This window comes from Carya illinoinensis, chromosome 14 (genome assembly GCF_018687715.1).
Source record: "Carya illinoinensis cultivar Pawnee chromosome 14, C.illinoinensisPawnee_v1, whole genome shotgun sequence".
Lineage (NCBI taxonomy): Eukaryota > Viridiplantae > Streptophyta > Magnoliopsida > Fagales > Juglandaceae > Carya > Carya illinoinensis.
In genome coordinates this window covers 5777410-5798271 of record NC_056765.1, presented here as the reverse complement: position 1 = coordinate 5798271, position 20862 = coordinate 5777410, and the positions used below count along the sequence as shown (strand labels likewise).

Genomic DNA, 20862 nt, shown 5'->3' with positions numbered 1-20862 from the left:
ATTAGTTAGAGAAGATGCATAGTTTCGTCCTTCTACAGTACAGCCACCGAAGGACATCCCCAAAAAATATCCCGATCAGTACATTTCATTTTTATTTATTTTTTATTTTTTTAATTATTATAAATATTTTTAAAAAAATAAAAAGAATCATAATATTATTTAAAAAAATTTCTTAATCATTAAGTAAAAAAAAAAAAATTCGGAATCGGGACACGGGAAACTTTTTCGGTAGAAATATTATTTCTCTTCGTTTGTTGTCTGTTTTTCTTGAGGGGAGCAAGGAGAGAGAGAGAGGGTGTATGCGAAGGGCCAAAGCCCAAAGGTCTCTTTCTTCCATTTCGCGTTACTTCTCTTGAACTCTCTGTAATCTTCGGAACGAGTTCCGTCTGTCTCTCTTCCTACCCATTTATATACGTTTATATACACTCCTATACAGTGTTCGGAAATCTCTGGAAAGCGAGATTGCTGAGAGAGAGAGAGAGAGAAACAGGGAGAAGAATGAGGGCGAGTGCGGCCTTCTCATCGGCTAAACAAGCGGAGCAGTGTAGGCAAGATGGCAACTTGTACTTCAAGAAAGATCGTTTTGGAGCGGCCATCGATGCTTATACCGAGGTATATTTCAAATGATATGTAACTATTACCCATGGGTTTGTTTGGGTTTGGTTTGTTTATTCTATTTTTGGATTGGTGATCAATTTTGGAGTTTCTATGCTTTTGCGTTTTCAATCTTTGTTCTTGATCTTTTTCTTTTCATTTATTTTTCTGGGTGGTTGGGTCGGATTTGAAGGCGATTACGCTATGCCCTAATGTTTCTGTGTATTGGACGAATCGTGCTTTGTGCCATCGCAAGCGGAAGTATGTACGGTCATTCATCTTCATGCTATCCCTCTATCTCTCTGTGTTCTTTTATTGTTTTGGCTAATTTTTTGTTTCTTTTTCTTTTTCTATTGGGTTATGTCTTTTAATTTGATTTTGGTCTGGATTCCACTGGGTGCTTGGTTTGTTTCTGTAGTGATTGGCCAAAAGTCGAGGAGGACTGTCGGAGAGCTATTGAGCTTGACAGCAATTCTCTCAAGGTTTGGAATTGTTTTCCCTTAACGACTTCATAACTTTTATTTTAACTTGTTACATTGTTTCTTCTCTTTTGATAGATGTCAATCATAATTGACTGTTGACAATGACAAATCAAATCTATAGATGAAAGTGTTATAGCCCCAATCGCCCACTCATGATATTTTCTCTATAGGTGCTTTGGTTATATTGGCTGATAGTTGAATGTGCAGACAATGTAGACTTATATTAGAAAGAGCGGTTTAAGTTGTGTTGAGAAATTCATTTGGAGCTTAGATGATGCGTCAATTATGTGAGATGTTTTAAGTAGTTATATATGATTCACGATAAAGTTTAGAACTTTTAGTTTTGAGAGGATGCCTTCCAAATTCTCTCTTAGCAGGTTTTAAAAAGGTTAATCAACAATTTTTCCAAAATTTTAAGCTGATTGAAAGATGTGAGTTTAAGCATTTAATTAATATTCTAGAGATCTCCTGACATATGGATTCAACTCACCCTATATATTTGGGCCCACTTGTGGATTAGGATCAATGGATCAGATATTTTTTTCCCAACACTAGCAGTTATTCATACGATGAGTACCACATAGTCATCTACATTCTTCGGCACTTTATATTTTTCTGTTGGATTTTCAAATAGTAGGTTTATATGAACATATATGATGTATTATCATGGCTTCATCTAGCTGCTAGTTCTTTTATTTATTATGTTCATCCATGTGGGTAAATGGGGGCCGTGGTTTTCAAACATTCGACAGTGCTGTATCCATGCTTGGTTTGCTACTTCGCTTCCTCTTGTTTGTTTCTCATGCTCTTTCAACGTCAGAAACCTGAGCTACCTGGGCTATGCCCATCCTTATATCAATAAAATTACTTATCAAAAAAAAATTTCAGAAACCCGAGTTATATCTCATATATACAAATGGGAGCTTCCTTCTCTTCTTGTAAAAGCATGTGTGCGTACTTGCATGCACATTTCAGCATGTGTGCAAGGATGATAGGCTCATTTTCTTTGTCTGTGATCCTGGAGTTGCTTTTCCCTTCTTGTTACTTATCAAAATTCATGGGTGTGTTTTTGGAGCTCATTTGCCCTATCAAAAGGATGATAAGATCATGTGTAACTGTGTCTCTTTGCGTGTCCGACAACGTAGAGCGATGTTGTGGATGATTTTCATGGCTTGCTCACCTTCCCTCCCTCATGGACAGTTGTGTGCTTGCATAAAGAATGATGCACTTCATGTCATGAAAAGATTTTAGCATCATGTTATGGAGTATTGGGATGGGTTTTGCATGTGGAGGTTTTGCAATTTTTCTTTTCCTGTTGTAAAGAACGATAGGATCATGTTGGAGGATGATCATATCATCCTATGGAGGAGGCCTCATGGCTAATATGTGAGTGAGTGTATTTGTTTGTGTCTGTGGCTCTGTGCATGAATAAACTTAAATTTTAAGATCCTTTCATGGTCTCGTGAAAGAATTGTAGCATCATGCTATGTGGTATGGTACCGTGGCTTTTACACATGCAACATTTCTGGACTTTTGGGGTCCTGTTACCTGGAGCTAGGATCATGCTCTCGAAGAGGGCACTTATGGGTTTTATGTGCAACATATGTGCGGAGGTATTTTTTCATCTCTTTGAGAATGTTAAGATCATAATGGGGGGGAGAGTTCATCATTGACTTTTTGTAGTACCTTAATTATGGTATTTCACTATTGATCCTCTAGGTTCCATGTGTAAAGTTTGTATACACTTACTGTAAGTGATCCCATCTGATAATTTGCAGGCTCAATTTCCGTTCTCTTTTTGGCCTTTTTAGATATGGGTGTAAACTAGATGTTCTGATTGGGGTTACTTTTTGCATTTTCTTTCATTAGAAACAAGGGGTTCTTAATAGTATAAGCATATTATGGTGAAGAAAGAATCTGAAATGTAAAGTAATTTCTTATTTCTGATGAAGAATCTAGGCATCTCATTGTCGTCTTATGAGTCTCCTAAGAAACAGCAAGAGGCTCTCTATATAGCTTTAACATATTGAGTTGGAAGAGAATGAACTCAAACCATTGTGCTGGTGGAGAATCTCTGCAACGTTTCCCCTCCTTTTCAGGTTAGAAGCAATAAAATGTTTTAACATGAAGAATATAAGAAATTCCTTATTTTCTATTGATGATGATTGGTATGAGAGACAAGAAGGGGTGCTAAGGATTTAGGCATCTCATAATCTTATTCTTTTTATGATTCTCACAAGAGACGAGGAGGGCACTCTTTATAGTGTGAAGGTATTGAGTTAGGGAGAGATATAGTGTGAAGGTATCGAGCCAGGGAGAGAACAAATTGAAAATATTTTAATGGTGGAGATTCTCTACAATTCTTTTTCTTTTGCAAGGTGTGGAAAGTTGTTGGTAGCAGTGTAATCACCGATGATAAGATTGTAAATACATTACCACAAGCATTGGCTGCACAGACCATCTAATGTCATTGCTATATGCTTTTTTAGTTTATTATTAGTATTAAGATTTTGTTTTTTTCGATCGAAGGCTCATTTGGACATTTAGAATATCTCATAATATTTGTAAATAGTAGTGAAATGGTTTGTGAATAGTATAAAAGTTGAATAAAAAATTGTTTTATTGGGTTTTGGGGACGGAGAGAGAAAAAGTTTAATAAAATTGAATAAAAATATTATAAAGTTAAAATATTGTTTGGATATTATTTTTGTTTTGAAATTCGAAAAAGTTTTACTTTTTTTGTGTTTTGTTTGGAAGTTTGGGAAAGTTGTAATGATTAGGAATGATTAAATGAAAAAGTTGAAGATTTGAAATTGAAAAGTATTTTGTGTTTGAGTGATGTTTGGTAAGAAAATATTTGAGAATGCCTTGTTACACAAACAAGGCCCGAGTCTTTATGATCTCAGAGAGATCGTTTGACAATTTGCTAAATCACAGGCTCATTATATGTTGGGACTTGCCTTACTACAGAGACAAGAATTTGTTGAAGGAATCAAAGAACTGCAGAAGGTATGAATTACTTTGTGTCCTTTATTGCTCTTGAATATTTGTTTTCGCAGTTGCCATTGGCCTGACAATTTTTCTCTATCAGTAATCTTTGGGTGAACTGTTTTACCATGGTTTTATGCAAACATTTTACTTCTTGTTAGCTGTGGATTCACAGACCAGATACATCTTGTTCCCAAATTCTATGCTTGTTTACCACTTTTGTTTAAGCTTGTTGCATCCAAAGTTGTTACTGCAACTAATATGCATGATGAAATATAACCTCAAGGGGTTGGCCCAAGTGTTGAAGGTCTTGGTGTTGGGGTATCACTCCCCTCAAGGTTCAAGGTTCAACACCTCATGGGTGCAAACAATTCTTTTGGGGCCACACCCCCTGGTGAAAAGCTAGCGATTTAACCAATTCCGTGTAGGAAAACTTCCGAGGGTGCGGTGCATAGGACCGGGGTTTACTCTACAGGGGTGGGTCCGAAGGGCCCTACCTTGGAGAGGTTCCCTGATATCAAAAAATATATATATGCCTAATGAATTGGTGGTCAATCATTTGTTTCCTCTTCTTCGTAACTAGGTGTCTTTTCTTGTATACCTTCTGTGTATTTGGACTTTGCCTAAATTGCTATTAATAAAATTCTTACTCGACAGGGGGGGGGGGGGGGGGGGGGGGGGGAAAAAAAAAAAAAAATTGGAGGTTGGCTGTATTAGTGGATGTAAGTGCCAGTTGGGTTTGTTGCCCGTAAAGCAGGTCACAGATGATGGTATGGGTGAGATTAAAAATGTTGAGACTTTGTGGAAGGAGAGTAAATAAGAAGGGGGGGAAAATAAACTTGTAATTGAGGCCAGGAAATTGCAGAGTTTGTGGACATATCCTTGTTCCCCCTCTACTGGCTGGAAATTTCATAATATGTCTAATGCCGTTACTTTCTCTTTTTTGGAATCAATATGTACATGAAATTTGCAAACATCATAATTTATTGGGATCTGATAAATTCACCTGTATAGGCTTTGGATCTTGGAAGAGCCAACCCTGAGAGCTACATGGTGGAGGTTATCTGGCAGGAAATAGCCAAAGCAAAATACGTGGAGTGGGAGAATGCATCTTCAAAACATTCGTGGGAATTGCAAAACTTAAAGTATGTTGTCCCAGTGAGTTTCACCTATGAAGTTGGAAAGTTACCTATAAAAAAATTGAAGTTGGAAAGGGTGGCTCTATTATTTTGGAAGAGTGGCTATTTCATTGTGGTTTATGCGCTTTTTTTTTTTTTTTTTTTTTTTTCCCTGTTTCATACACAAAATTGCTGTTTTGGTCTCAGAGAAGCTTGTGAAGCCGCACTTAAAGAAAAACATTTTCTTGATGATTCTCAAACAGAAGGTTTCGTAGATGAATTTGCTACTTCTCACTTGGAACAGTTAGAGGTTTTAAGAAGAGTTTTTAGAGAGGCTGCAGAAGCTGACACACCGGCAGAGGTGAGGACTTGGGAACCCTCTCTAATGGTTTTTCATTTTTTTCTGATTATTTGTTACTTAATTATGTGGTGGGAACCTTTTTTTCCCCTCTCTGCTCTGTGGTGGGAACTCTGATTGCGTACATAAGGTGCCAGACTATCTATGTTGTAAAATAACGCTTGATATTTTGCGTGATCCCGTCATCACTCCAAGTGGGGTTACATACGAGAAAGCAGTGATTCTTGAACATCTTCAGAAGGTGATTTTTGCTTTTAGCTGTATTGTGACAGTATAGAGTTCTTGAATATCCTTTCCTCTATCCCCGCTGATATCGTACTTGTACTCAATTCAGGTGGGCAAGTTTGATCCAATCACTCGTGAACCACTAAATCAATCCCAGCTGATACCAAACTTGGCCATAAAGGAAGCAGTGCAGGCATTTCTAGATAAACACGGATGGGCCTACAAGATGGACTGAAAATTGAACTTCATCGGGGAAGTCATAGAATTGATAGTTGTGCACAATAGGCGGACCCTGATGGGGTTCTTGCTGCACTATCAGTATGTGATGGGTGGAGTCTCTGATTTTAGGCGTTTTGTATGCATAATCCATCTGTCATTCTCTCTCTCTCTATCTCCGTGCATTGTCTTGAATGTATGAGTCATGATGCCCTGATTCTTCAGTCATTTGAGGTCCCCCCCCCCCCCCCCCCCCCCCCCCCCCTTCTCTCTCTCTCTCTCTCTCAATTGTATACTGTCATAACCACCTGGTCATTAGCTTGTACAGATTGATTACCAGACCCTAGTGATAATAGAAAAGGAAAATGGAACACTAGCTCGGCTTATTTGATTGCTTCCAAGGCTGTGTTTTTGGCAAAAGCACATTTCAAATAAATGCTAGAAATTAGAATGCCAACCTCACCATGCTCAGGCAGCAGAAGCTGTGTCTATGGAGGAAAGCCACAATGTAGTTGATATGGGAATCAGATCATATTCATATTCGGGACCTGTTTTTTGACTCTTTAAAGAGTTTTGATTGTTCCATCTGTATTCCTGCTATTTGATTTTTAAGTGAATATTTTAGATCCTATCCTTTGTTATATGGTGAGCCACCAAACACCATTTTACCAACAAAGAAAATAAAGTTTGATCAATTTTTAAAAAGTTAGTCAATATATAGCCCTCAAATCGGGACTGCTCATGCAAGCCCATTCATCAATCTATTGAGGATTGTAAATAAAATTTCTCATTTTTAAAATTTAATCCACTTGAAAACTCAAACCAACCTAATTATTTGTTGTACTCAAACACTGAATAGATTATGTTGATGCAGGATTTGTTTAGCTAATGGCCACATGTTTGTATGTAAAATTAATATAATTGTAAAGGATATATCAGTAAGTTTGAGGATTTTTTGGATTTCAAAAGTTTTTAGAATAAATTTTCACTTTTAATAACGCTTTGTTTTATTTTCTTGATATCTAATTTATAACAAAGTGGATAACACCTTCTTTTTCGCATCCTCCCATAATCCATGAGGAATATTATATCATGAAAGCTTCAAGTCTGTTGCATCTTTTCCATGATTGTCTCCTCCCCTCCCCCCTTCTCCCCGGCGTTAATTGGGCTGTCAATTTCCATTAAATATTAAATATTATTTTAGCTCCAAGAAACATGAGTTGCTGCACTTGTGTAATCTTTAGCTCTCCCACCGACCTTGACCATGTCCGACTCTTTCGGTTATAAAATGGAACCCAATCCAAATAGATTACTTATCGCGTAATTGATTCCCTCTCCCTTTCATCCTCTTTTTTTGTTGTCTCTCATGTCAGACCAACTTTATTTATTTTTTAATCTTTACCGACAATTTGGTCACCCCATTTTATATCAAATCATCAATCAATCACCACTTTCTCCAAATAAAAAAGAAAAAAAAGTTTTACAGTACGAAAATGGGGTGGATTGTTATTCTAATCCCACTATTATTACTTTTGCACCTCTCTATAATCTATGCCACAGAAATGGAACTTCATCACATGTATGGGGGGGTCTCAATCTGTCTGTTTGAGAGAGAAAGGGACTGAAGACGCAACAATGGAGGTGGGAGAGAAGGGGGGAAGGAATCTCTTCTCTAACATCAATTATTTTGCAATCTTGTTAAGTATTATTAACTTTTCTGTGGCGGGGATGGGGATTCAAACATCTATCAAATGAACCATTTGCATTCATCAGAAAAAAGGCAAGACAAGACAAACACTACAAAACAAAAGAAAAGACGACCTTAAAAATAAAGATTCTTTTGTATTGATTCACAGAAATGACAGACTCACAGTAACTACCTCATGAACTTGAAATCTGAAACTCCAGAGAAAACGAGAATGTACAAAAGGGTAATAGAGAATGACCACACATGAAGCCTGAGGGCTGCATTAGAGACCATGAGCTCTGGAAATAGGTGCAGAATTTACAGAGTATTGTGTTCTGCGATGCTGCACTGGCCAACTCGTCACGAAGTATGCACGATATTGACAATCCTATTCAGTCTCTCAAGAATGCCGCAAGCCTTCCTCTTGGCTCTCGAAGTTCCGTTCTCAGCAAGCTCGGAGATCGTTCTGTGGGCATTCTCCTCTTCCCTCATTTCTTTCCACTTCGTTCGATCATTCAAACAGATGCTGTGGAGGATGGCAATGCAATTCTCCTTGTTTCGTCCACAAGTGCTCTCTCTAATTATGCTAAGCAAGCAAGGAACAGCTCCAAGTTCCCCCATTTCTTCAATGGCCTTCTGATGGCTTGAGAGCATTGCAAGGATAGCCAACAACTCATCTACATGCATACGGTCCGTGATCTTCTTCAGAATCACTCTCACTGCACCATCCCGCACAGCTTTTGCCTTGTTCTCGTTGATCATGCATAGGGTAAAGATTGCTGAAGCAACATCTTTCATAGCAAGTGGATGCCCTTCTTCTAATAGGTCGATGAGTGGCTTCAGGGCACCTGATTTACCAATAAGTGCCTTGTTTGAATCAAGGGCGGACAGCGTGAAAAGGGCAGCAGCAGCATTGGTCCTTGTGTCAATGGTTCCCGACCTCAACGCTTCCATAAGTAGAGGAATTACCATTGGGGTTTCGGCAACGAGCTTTTTGTTGCTTTCATGGATTGAGAGATTCAAGAGCGTTGTGATCACGTCTTCTTGGAGATCTGGGTGAATACCATTTTGAGGCCTGCTCTCAGAGAGTGGATTGAGCAATTGGGGAATGGCATCTAAAGACTCACCAAAGAGTGCCCGGAAGGAGGGCATCCTCTTTGTCAACAACCGAAGCTCCCTGGCTGATTGTTTTTGTTCAGAAAGTGTCAATGACATCTTCTCCAGCAAAGAAAGAAAATGTTCACGATCTGCCTCGGTCATTCCTTCTTCATTAATTTGGTAAACAGGATCCGACAATTCAATCCCCCGGCTCTTGCACCATTGTGATATCATTCCTCGTACCAAGTGATTCGGAGTAAGTATTGTGTGTGAGAGAATTTGTTGGGTAACAGGGCATGTCTGATTGCCAGCTTTTAGCCATTTCTGAATGAAGGGCCTATCATATGTCTGCACCATGCATACAATGTCAGATAACCAAATTTTTAATAAATTGCATCGTGATAAAGACTCCTCAAATAATATCACTAACATTGAGTTTGTACCGATATCGGCACCATCAGTTTCTCTCAATCAGATTCACCATTCTGAGATGTTTCTTTTAAAATTAAAAAAAAAAAAAAAAAAAAAAAACTCAAAAATTAAACATAGGAGGATAACAATACAGATAGGGTTCCGGAAGTTAAAGTTCTTTTAGGCATCAAACCAGTACCATTTCGAGTTACAAGTTTTTCGGCGGAAGTACATGCAACAAAAGTACTTCCATTGTTGTAATCCCAACAAACACTTGAAACAGAAATTTCTAGGAGTACTTTCTCGGCCACCAAACACAAAAAAAAACTGAAGAAAAAGTCAACACAAGGAATCCAAAATGAGAAACCTAAAAAAAAAAGTGGGCCGACTGAAAAAAAAAATATGAAAAACAGAGGAAAAGAAAAGAATACTGGTTGTTAAATTTATCTCTTTGTTTCAATTTGGCTTGCCAATAATTCAAGACCCAAAATTTGAAAATAAAATCCACCGCTAGAAGTTTATTTAATTTTCTCACACTTTTTCTCATAAAACAAACAGAGCAAATAATATCCCATCCAAATTCTGATGCATACCCACCTGACCAGTGGCCACAATAACAGGATCTGCCATCAACTCCTTGGACAAGGGGCACCGAAACTCATCGGGACAGGCCAGCGTCTCGAGGAGCTTAAGCGAGGGCGACCGCTTCCCCGTCAGCTTCAATTCCTTCAAAGCACAAAGCTTCTCCTTAGCCCGATCAATAGTTTCGTTGCTGTAATCCTCAGTGTCAACAATTTCCCGCACCAGTCTCTGCAGCTCTTTCTTCAACTCAGTGGCCTTCGCCATCACCGACGGATCAGACTCAAAAACACCCGTCTTAGCCATCCGATTACCGGACAAAAGTCAATATCCCTCACATTGAAAGCTTTCCCAGAAAGACGATGCGAAGCAGAGAATGAATTTGGAAACGGGAATGCTCTGTTCCATTCTCTCCTGTTCAGAACGTTTCGTCTCTCTCTCTCTCTCTCTCTCTCTCTCTCTAAGGGGTCTCCAGTTTGTGTGCTTCTATTCTCAGTAATTTGTTCTCTTCGATCCTAAAACGGGTTTTTGAGGTTTCCTTTCCCCCACACAGTTCCTTCCCTATCTATCCTTCCATCTCCACTTTGACATTTATTTTCTTGGTAAAACCTTGCCACGTCAGACATGCATGAACAAACTTTAATTAATACCTTATTTTAATTATTATTATTTTACACCCACCCATTAATTACCTTTTGATTTGCTTTGAAGTGTGTGTGGATTTTCCTAATCTTTCAATTGTTTTTTTAATCAAAATCTCATAGTTTACTTGAATATAAATTTTTTAGGGTTTTTTTTTTTTTGGGTGAACTTTAAATTGTAATATGACAGAGAAGTACATATGTAATTAAAGTAATTTATTAAATAATTAATATTACTGGATAAACTCATAAAAATAATATTAAATAATACATTACATTTGTACTAATTTAATAATTATATTACATATAATGAATTTTTATATATTTTTTTACATATCTTATTAATATGTTTGGATAAAATAATTATTTTATAGTAAAAAAACTTTAATTGTAGTTATTTTTACGTATTTTTTATGCACTACATTAATATGATTGGTTGTATTATTTTTTAATATAAAATAACTATTTTAACCAATCATATCAGTAAAATCCATAAAAAATATGTAAAAATAACTGTAAATAGAATTTTTATTTTTTAATAAAATCTATTTTTTAAAAGGGTCGATGCAAAATTTATACATCTAAAATTTGTACCTAATGGTATTCTTAATTTAATGTATTTATTTTTTTAAAAAGTATCAGGCTTACTATGAGAACAACCAATCATTTTAAAAGATACTCACAACATACATTCAATTTAAATACGTGAATTATTTATAAGGTTTTTTTTTTATTATTATTATTGAAAATGAATCCTAATGATATAGTACTGGATATGATGAGATGGCGTGGGACTAAACAAAGGTTAAAAAAAAAAAAAAAATGAATATTATGATAAATTGGACAAAACCATATAGACTCACGAACATGATGATTAAGGTGGGGATCTCATCCTTACAATATAGGTTTTTCTAGTTACCAAGTAGGTGTAAATGAATCATTAGTTATAACAAGATTTAAAATATATATATATATATATATGTTTTTGAGTTTGGCTTTTTCACTGAACATATCATATTATTAAAAATAAAAATTATATTCTCAACTCATTTATAATAAAATACTTATATTACATAATTTGATTTAAAATTTAAATCTTACAGATCAAATCTGATTATTTAAGTTATGTAGATAATATGTTATACAAATCGACTTAAGAATAGAATAATTCTATTAAAAATAAACAGATGAAATTGACTTATTAAGATAAAATGTTCATTTTCTTTGTAAATTCATTGAGTGAAAAATAACGGGATAGAAGTCTTAATGATATTCGTTTGTATCAATTGATATGGTAGCCTCGTATCAAATAAGCAAGTTTATAAATAAATATTTTCTTTAAAATCTATTTCAAATCTAAAAATTCAGAGATAAAGATATAGAGTAAGTAATAAAATACTCATTAAAACATTTTAAATAAATATAAGCAAATTATAATAATATCGTAGAACATTCTATGTTTTAAGAGTTTGGTGAAAAAATACATGCTAGTGCGATGGAAAGGGATCATATTTAGTATTTTAAAAAAAAAATGCTACAGTTATAAAGAAATTTTATAAAAATAAATTTATAAATTAATATAATTTGATGTGATATTTTAAATTATAAAATTATTTTTATTATAAATTTAATTTAACGTATATATTAATTTATAAATTTATTTTTATAAAATCTATTTGTGATTAAAATATTTTAATTGATGCTACAATATTGTCTAAGTTTGACGAAGTGCCTCTTAATACAAATTGCATTTTTATTCCTTTTTCTTTCAAGTATTTTAAAATATTTTTAAAAAATATATTAATATATTAATAGTCATTTTTTTAATAATTAAATAAAAAAATTTAAAATATATAAATGATAAACTAGGTGGTATTATATCATTTTTCAAGCATTTTTGTTAGTAGAGTAGCCATAAATGGAGGATCACGATTGGGATCTCGACAAGTGTAAAATAATATTTTTTTAATATTTTTTAAAATTAAAATTTTTTTACAATATATGAAAAATAATACCTTAATAGCTAAGTGATTAAAATAATAATAATAAAAATACTATTGAGATCCCCTTTGCCGTTAGTATTTCTGTTGTTAGTAATTATAGGCTCAACACAATCACGGAATCTAATGGCCGAAACAGCTGGCATGACGCGTGGGCAAAACTTGTTCCTTACTCACACAGTAGTGTGAGACAGAGAGAGTTGAGTTTCCCAACTTATTTAATATTTATTATAAATAAATAAATAAATGTGCATATTAAATGAAATCACACAATCTAAGAGGTGGCATTAAAATGTAGGACACGTGTCCTTTGGGAAGCTTTAGAAAAGTCATTATCTGGATCTGTAGGATGCCTTACATCTCATAAAGCCATGCATGCAGATGCACCCATATATATTAGACTCCATGTTTACTTTATAACTATTTTCATCATCCATTGTTATTATTATTGATCATTATATTTAATAAATAAATATTTTTATTTTTGCTTTTATTACAAAGTTTTGGAAAACGTTGATAGAGAAATTAATTTGATTGGTTCGCTAAAATATTATTCTCAATGTATTCATGCTAAAGTATCATTTTCTTTTCAAATTATGCAATATTTTAATAAAGAAAAATCATATTCTTAAATCAACGTGTATAGCATATTTAGTAAAATATTTACATCATATAATTTAATTTAAAAATCAAATATTTTCATTTAAATGATATGGATGGTATGCGCTATGCACCAATTTAACAGTGAAATTCACATAACTCAGTGAACTCTCGAGTATAATTAAGAAATTCCTGTCTAAAAACTCATGAGATAAGTTTTTTTTTTTAGATTTTTTTAAAGTTGTTATAATTTTAAAAAAAATTAATTAAATGATAAGATGAAGCTTTTTTATGTGACATAGACCGAATTCATGCAAGAAAGGAAGTCTCGTCAAACAAAGCAGCTTACTGTTAAATGATAGGAGTTCTACACCCACCCAGACAGCTCTTTTCCAAACTTTTATAGTTGAGAGGGGTATTCGATCTTTTCAATCTCTGGTTGCTGAGTACTGTACATGAGTAGCTAGGTAGTGTGGTGCACTGGCCATTGCCCAAAAGTGCCGTCCATGTTACCAAACATGTTTTCTGTGGAATTAAGACACATAAGTGAAAAATAATTAAGATTTAAACATAGGAGGTAGAAGTTTCCAAAAACTTTCTTTAAAGGATTTACCAATGCTGTTCTTATATTGACAACTGAGTTCTGCCTTCCCAAGACTGAATATCAGGCATTCTTTATATATATATATTAACATGAGATAAAATGATATAAAAAATTTATAAATAGTAGTGAAAAAGTTTATGAATAATAATAAAATAATTTGAGTTAAGATTTTTATATAATTTTAAAAAAGGAAAAAGAAAAAGTTGAATATATATAAATATTATAAACTTAAAATATTATTAAAATATTATTTTTTAATAATATTGAATGTAGATATTGTCATCTAGTCTCTACCTCCTCAAAACTTGTACAAAGTGAATTGGGATGCATTATTGAGTAAGAGCAGCATCAAGGTAGGAATTAGACTTATAGTGAGAGATCACGAAGATCATGTCATTGCTACTAAGAGGAAGGAAGTGAATTTTGCTCAAGACTCTCATATAGTTGAATCATTGGAAGGGCTTATCAAGCAGTACAGTTTGTGCTGAAAATTGGTATTAGGAAGATTATTCTTGAGGAGGAAGTCTTAAACCAGTGGCGGACCCACGTTGTCCTTAGGGGGGCTATGGCCTCTCCAAAACTTTGTGAAAACATAAATTACTCCCCTACGTTTTATGTATAATTCTATAAATATAGAAAATGACCCTCCAAAAGATTTTATAATTTCCATATAATCTTTAAAATTTTAATGTACCTAAAAATATCTCTTTCCAATTTTTTTATAGTCACAAATTTTTGTTTCATTTCTATATATAATCTATTTTTAAGGATGTGGCTTCTCTAAAATTAAAATTAAGTTTAAGAGAAATAATAAATTTATTAATATAGATCCCAAAGTTTTTTGTTACACAATATTGAGTTTCTTAATATGAAATATAAAGTGAAAATACAAGAAATATTATTTAAGGTCAATTATCTATAAGACAAATAGTTTGTAGTTATATTTTTATGATTTTTCAATATCTTTTTAATTTACATAAGATATATGATGTTTGCAGTCCTAGGATGTACAAGTCTCGCCCACTTCCTTTGAAAGAAATAAGTAAATTTAGGACCTACATGAAAAATTTATTTTTTAATGATGGATTCTACTTTTTTTTTTTTCAAATAGATTGCCTAGAGCTTGCATAATCTAAGACTGTATCTAATATTACTTTTTATATAAATGTATCATACGGTAGAAAATTTAGCCTCCCCTTAACACAATTGTTGGTTCCGTCACTGCCTTAAACATTGTCACTTGTCAACTACATAAAACAGAAAGATGATTTTTGTCATTACTCGAAGGCCATTATTTGGGACATCAAAAATTCTATTGCTGAGTTAGATTATTGGGAAGTGGTTCATGTAAGAAGAGGGAAGATATTGTAGCGGATGCACTAGCTAAAAGTGCTCTAAGTATTTTGAAGAGGAGAAATGATTTATGCAGTCGGCAAATATAGTCGGCGTGCAGTCGCTTTGAAAAAAATGAATTAATATGGGACCTATATGAAAAAAAAATTATTTTTATAACTTTTTTTTATTCATTCTGTACAACCATGAAAAAAAAATATTTTTATAATTTTTTTATTTATTCCGTACAGCCGACTGCATTTGCCGACTGCGTCTAGCAAAGCCCTTTATTCTTTTAAAAAAAATTATTTTTTAAAATTATTTTTATTTTAAGATTTAAAAAAATACAATTATTTTTTATGTTTTGTTTGGAAGAATAGAAAAGTTATAATGATTAGATAATAATTAGATAAGAAAGTTGAAGATTTGAAATTGAATTTTCTTTTTTATATATTTATGATATTTGAATATTAAGATGAGATCAAATAAAATGATATCAGATAAAATGAGACTATCTTACCAGCATCCAAACGAAACCTTAGATTTTATGGTTGCTATACGAATAATACACGCATATTATAAAGTCAGGATTATGTGGCTATGATCAGTTATGCCTATCACCACCTCCATGCATGTGCATGGAGAGAGAAAATAAAATGTCTTCCTTTGGTCCCCAACAAATTGAGAGTCCAAAGTATCCCATTTTAATTATATGCAAACCAACAAATACATAGGAATCACTCATTTAAAAAAAATCTATAAAAAAAAATCATATATATTAATAATTTATATTTGTGTCCCAACCCATTTAATCATTAGAAGACCACGTTGTGATCATTAACAATATAGAATCTATTTCGTTGTATTTTTTAAATATATAAGAGTTTAATTTTTTTTTGGGAAAAAATAAATAAAATTGTTGTTTTTAATACATATTTTTTAATTAAAGTAATAGAAATAGAAGCAAGAGGGCTTGATAGCATAAATGTGTCCGAGTAATACTTGACAGTTATTTTTATATATTTTTTTATACACTTTATTGATATGATTAGTTGTATTAATTATTTTTTAATATATAACTAATCACATTATTAAAATGTACAAAAAAATACATAAAAATGACTCTACATAAAATTTTTCTTTCAATTCAAACCGCACCTCAATCTTACCCGCAGCCAAATGGCAACTGGGTGTTTCCTGTCCCACATCATGTGAGTAGAAAGGAATTATGTGGCATTTAGAGCTACGTGTTTTTCTATGGGTGTCCCCACCCACCGGCAACCATTACCAGTACCGCACCACCGTCTCCAAAGGTCCCAGCTTGTTCGTCGTTTTCGGTGACCCCGCAATATTATCTAGATCAGCCACAACGGACAGGGCTGGCTCCTTCAATCATTTTTGTGGAATATTATTGACTGCGCATGATAATTAACTTAATTTAGTTTATATAAATCTCGACCATTGATTTTGGATCTAACAATAGGGACTAATTCTTTATCATATTTAAATTTAAATTTAATATTGTTTCAAGTATATAAGCGAGTATTTGTCATGAAATCTTTGCGACGAGAATAGATTCATTTATATAAAAAAATATCATTTTTATAATAAATAACTAACTACAAATAAACGTTTTTTTTAATCATATATATGAAAAACTAATATTCCAACAATACTCCACCAAGTAAAGAAGACATTGCTTCAAGGAAAATACTAGATCTCCCATTGGGGGATCTAGTTGGGAGCTACTACTCCCAGTATTTTTTTTTTTTTTTCCTATTTTGGAATGATTAAAAAAAATTTGTTTCATATTATTATGAATTTTTTTAAAAATGTTTAAAAATATTAAAAAATAATGTGAAAAATAATGTAAAAAAAAAAAAACTTCTAAATCTAGCGAGAGCTCCTAGCGGTGGCGGTAGAAGCAGTGGCGGAGCCACATTGGGGCAGGAAGGGGCCATGGCTCCCCCTACAAATTTAAAAATATATATATATATACATATATGTTAATTTTTTTAATTTAATAAAATAATATTAACTTATCATGTATTGGCCTCTCCTCTAAAATTATTTTAACCCATCCATAAAATTTAATCTGATATAAAAATAAAATAAATAAAATACATCTCATATAAAATAAAATACATAATTTTTATTATAAATAAAAAAAAATTATAACTATAACTACTAGTATTTCTAACTTATTTCCATTGTCTATATTGAAAGATAAATAGTTAAGAATTTTGATTTAGATTCAATACTTGATAATTTTGTTTGTTTAAAAGAACGCAAGTTATAATTTTAGACACTCTATTTTTTTTGTTTAATATATTTTTATGAATGTCTTTCTATTATTTCAATGATATATTATTCTTGACATTAAATATTTTTTTAATACATAAGTTGTATTAAACGTATTTTATTTTTATTATAATCTTCCTATCAGATTATTATACATCGTAAAAAAAATTATATAAAAATAAAATAAAAAATATTTTATGTATATTATTCTAGTTTTATTTGGCCCCCTCTCAAATAAATTTCTGGCTCCGCCACTGGGTAGAAGGCTCCTTGCTTCAAAGTAATTACCTCGAAATTACCATTCCTTCCATGTTTGAAAATATATCAAGATTCGGGTCAACAACGTACCCTTTTTTCCAAGTCTAATATCAAGGCGAATTTGACGTGGATCGAGGAGTTGTTTTCATATGATGTATGGCATATAATATATATATATATATATATGAAGATTGAAATCAAAGGAGAAAAACAAAAAAGAGATATGTGAAATGCAAGACAAATTCATGTGATTTGTTCGTAAAGGACAACAAACCATACCTTTCTTGGACAAAACCGTAATTTAATGTGGATTTTGTTTTGGGGAGAAAGTTGAGGCGAGGTTGGAAGGTTATGAGAAAAATAACAAAAGAGGTAAAACGCGTGACTTGACGTTAAGGCTAAGCACCCGGATCGTCGAACACACTATCCAGAAAATCCAACTCCAAACTGTGATTTACCCATAATCCGATCCAACTCTGACTCCGTCAAAATGATTGGAGTCGATGCATAGTCGGATTTGAATTATTTTTTTTATGCCACGGGTTTTTTTTAGTCCCATTTAAACTTATTTACAAACAAAAAGAGAGAAATAGATTTTAGATTTGCAAATAAAATAAAAAAATAAAATATAACTAAAAATATATTTCATATACTATTACCCCATTTTTCCTAATTACATGTTTTTATACTAAACTATTACATATTACTCACTATTAGTAGCTAGTCAAATATTTTATTATTATTATTATTATTATTATTATTTTTTATATCCGTGAGTGTCCGGGCCTACTTGCACACACATCAACTAATCCCATAGATCTTGAAGTTAATGATTAAGTAAACTTCCAATAATCCTAAAAGAACTCAAACTAGTGATCATTGAGAGCAAATCTAAATCCTGACCAACTGAGCTATCGCTTAGGGTTAACTAGTCAAGTATATTATTTCTATACTTGACTGTAATATTATGATACTTATATACAGTAGGCTATAAGTCTATTTATATTATAATATAAATATATTATTCTATAATAATTAACACACAAATATAATATTGAATTTAACTATATAAATTCTAAATTTTTTATAACTTATGTGTAATAATATTGAAGTTGGAGGCGGATGCTGGTGTGGAATCAGATGCTAAAGTCGGAGTTGGAAGTATGAATCATTGTCGAAGTTGGTCAGAAAACGGCTTCAACCTAATTGGTGCACATGCTTTTCTCCATTCTCGAGCACGAGTGGCAGTTCATACATGTCTAATAAGAGAGGTCCTGAGAGCTAGTTTCAGCTAGAAACAGATTATACATATGACTACTAAGAAGTTCCTCGATGTAACTGTTGTAAAGAGACGACCTGCATGCGCAATATTGTAAAATGAGAGAGAGAGAGAGAGAGAGAGAGAGAGAGAGAGAGAGAGAGAGAGAGAGAGAGAGAGAGAGAGAGAGAGAACTTCCTCAGTCACGGCTCGTGATTATCCCTGGTAGCAGGAATTTCTTGGAAACTATTCTACCTCCCCCATTCATAATATGATCGATGTCAAATAATTATTTGTTCCAAATTTTTAAATTAATGAGAAAGATGTATATTTTATTATTTATATTTTGAATGCTTCCCTTATGTTTGGGCCAGTTTCCTCCTCAACAAATATGTTTAACATGTAAAATATTTAATTAATTTGGTGAAATATAGAACCAAATTTGAGCTTAGAACTGTTTTTTTGATATCATGTAAAAATATAAACAATAAAATCTATACTTTTTCGTTAATTTAAATTTTTAAGACAAATAATAATTTTTTTAATTTGTGTTTGAATCATTACTCTACACTTCATATCACAGATATTGTAAATAATAGTTGCTCTTTGCTAATAGTAAATAGTTAGTTAATTATAGTTACTTTAGTAATTTTACTTTCTTTCCTTGGACTGACATAAAGAGTTATTCTCACGTGTAAATAAAAAAGTTGTTGAATATACAGAATATTTTTCCTCACTGTCTAGAGGAGTTTCTTGAGTTGGATGGTCTGGTTTTGCATCACTTCATGTGTTGGGCCACACCTAAGGAAGATTAACAATGGTTATGATATATTGACACGTCAATATCTGAATCTAACTCCTCACTGTGCGACCTTTGCAGCTAACCTCAGACGTTGGAATCTCGTGTGGATAGTGACTTGACTACATGCAAGCTCCCATTCTCCAAAGCCATCATTTTGTTCCCATTTTGGGTCTGATTGCAGAGGGCCAAGAGCTCGAGCATATGCCAACCATCGATTACGACCAGAAGTTGGTGGATGGTTTCTATGGGCTTCTTTTTTATTTTTTTGGCTATCATTTGTACGGGCTTGCAGCCAACAAAATGACTTTCTCAATTTAATATAAGAAAATAGAATCATTTTGGCATAGATGACACATTATACAAACCATTGCTAACTTTAAAATATTTAATTTGCAAGAAAAATTTGTGCATTCATTGCACCAATTCAGTAATTATAAATATAAATCTTAAATAGATAAATTTCATCTAAAACCTTTATAAAAAAAGTCTCACTGATAAATTATAATTTTTTATATAATTTTTTTAATATAAAATTCTTTATTAAACCATGCACGAATTTTTTTATTTGAAAGTTGTAAAAATCATGAGAAATACTTTTTACAGTCGGGAAATGCAGTCGGTATGCAGTCGTGAAGAAAAAAATGAATTAATACGGGACCTATATGAAAAAAAAAATATTTTTATAAATTTTTTTTATTCATGTAAGTCCCCTGAATATAAAATAATTTTTTTATAATTTTTTTTATTCATTCCGTACAGCCGACTACACGCCGACTGCATTTCCCTACTGTATCTAGTAAAGCCCTCAGTCAAAGAACGACAAAGATTCAATAAAGCACTTCATGCTAGAACGGGGCTTGAGACTCAATTATTTTTAGCTTTGCCAATCCAGTCAATATTACAACGGGAAGTCCCCCACGTTCCTGCACTGTACATAACAATTCTAGAATCCCCCAAAGACATAAGAATGTATGTCAGATCAACAATTATTTCACCCAAAAACTTCAATGCACAGAACTTGATTTTACATTTTCTAATCACGTTAAATGAGACCAGCAAACACATGTACAGAAACTGTTTATTTCTTTATTTATTTTTATTTTTCAGATCCAGAATGGGGGTACACAAATGGCTGAGAGTTCAACTTCAAAAATGAAAATTCCAACCCATCAATAATATATCCACGAAACATAAATATATTTTATGAAAAATTCTATTCATCATCTCTACATTATTTTTTTATTTTTTATTTTTTTCTCTTACCAAATGTCTGGTATATATAGATGATGAATAAAAAAACTCAATTAATT

General features: G+C 32.8%; 2 protein-coding genes across 4 annotated transcripts; one reads left to right on the top strand and one right to left on the bottom strand.

Moving 5' to 3' along the window:
- Positions 1-250: 250 nt before the first annotated feature.
- Positions 251-6357, top strand: LOC122294091 (E3 ubiquitin-protein ligase CHIP). Of its 3 annotated transcripts, none has more exons than XM_043102551.1 (8): positions 251-612; positions 788-855; positions 1013-1076; positions 4014-4085; positions 5079-5209; positions 5390-5543; positions 5671-5781; positions 5875-6357. In XM_043102551.1, the coding sequence occupies exons 1-8, from the start codon at positions 499-501 to the stop codon at positions 5998-6000; spliced, it is 840 nt and encodes a 279-aa protein (XP_042958485.1). In that variant the 5' UTR covers positions 251-498; the 3' UTR covers positions 6001-6357. The 3 variants fall into 3 exon arrangements, with proteins under 3 accessions (XP_042958485.1, XP_042958483.1, XP_042958484.1); XM_043102549.1 differs by having other exon boundaries at positions 788-859; XM_043102550.1 differs by lacking the exon at positions 788-855.
- A 1446-nt stretch (positions 6358-7803) lies between these two features.
- Positions 7804-10309, bottom strand: LOC122294090 (U-box domain-containing protein 9-like). The gene is made up of 2 exons (XM_043102548.1): positions 9775-10309; positions 7804-9114 (listed from the first exon to the last, which is right to left on the bottom strand). Exons 1-2 carry the CDS (start codon positions 10060-10062, stop codon positions 8029-8031), a joined length of 1374 nt encoding a protein of 457 aa, XP_042958482.1. The 5' UTR covers positions 10063-10309; the 3' UTR covers positions 7804-8028.
- Positions 10310-20862: the final 10553 nt, after the last annotated feature.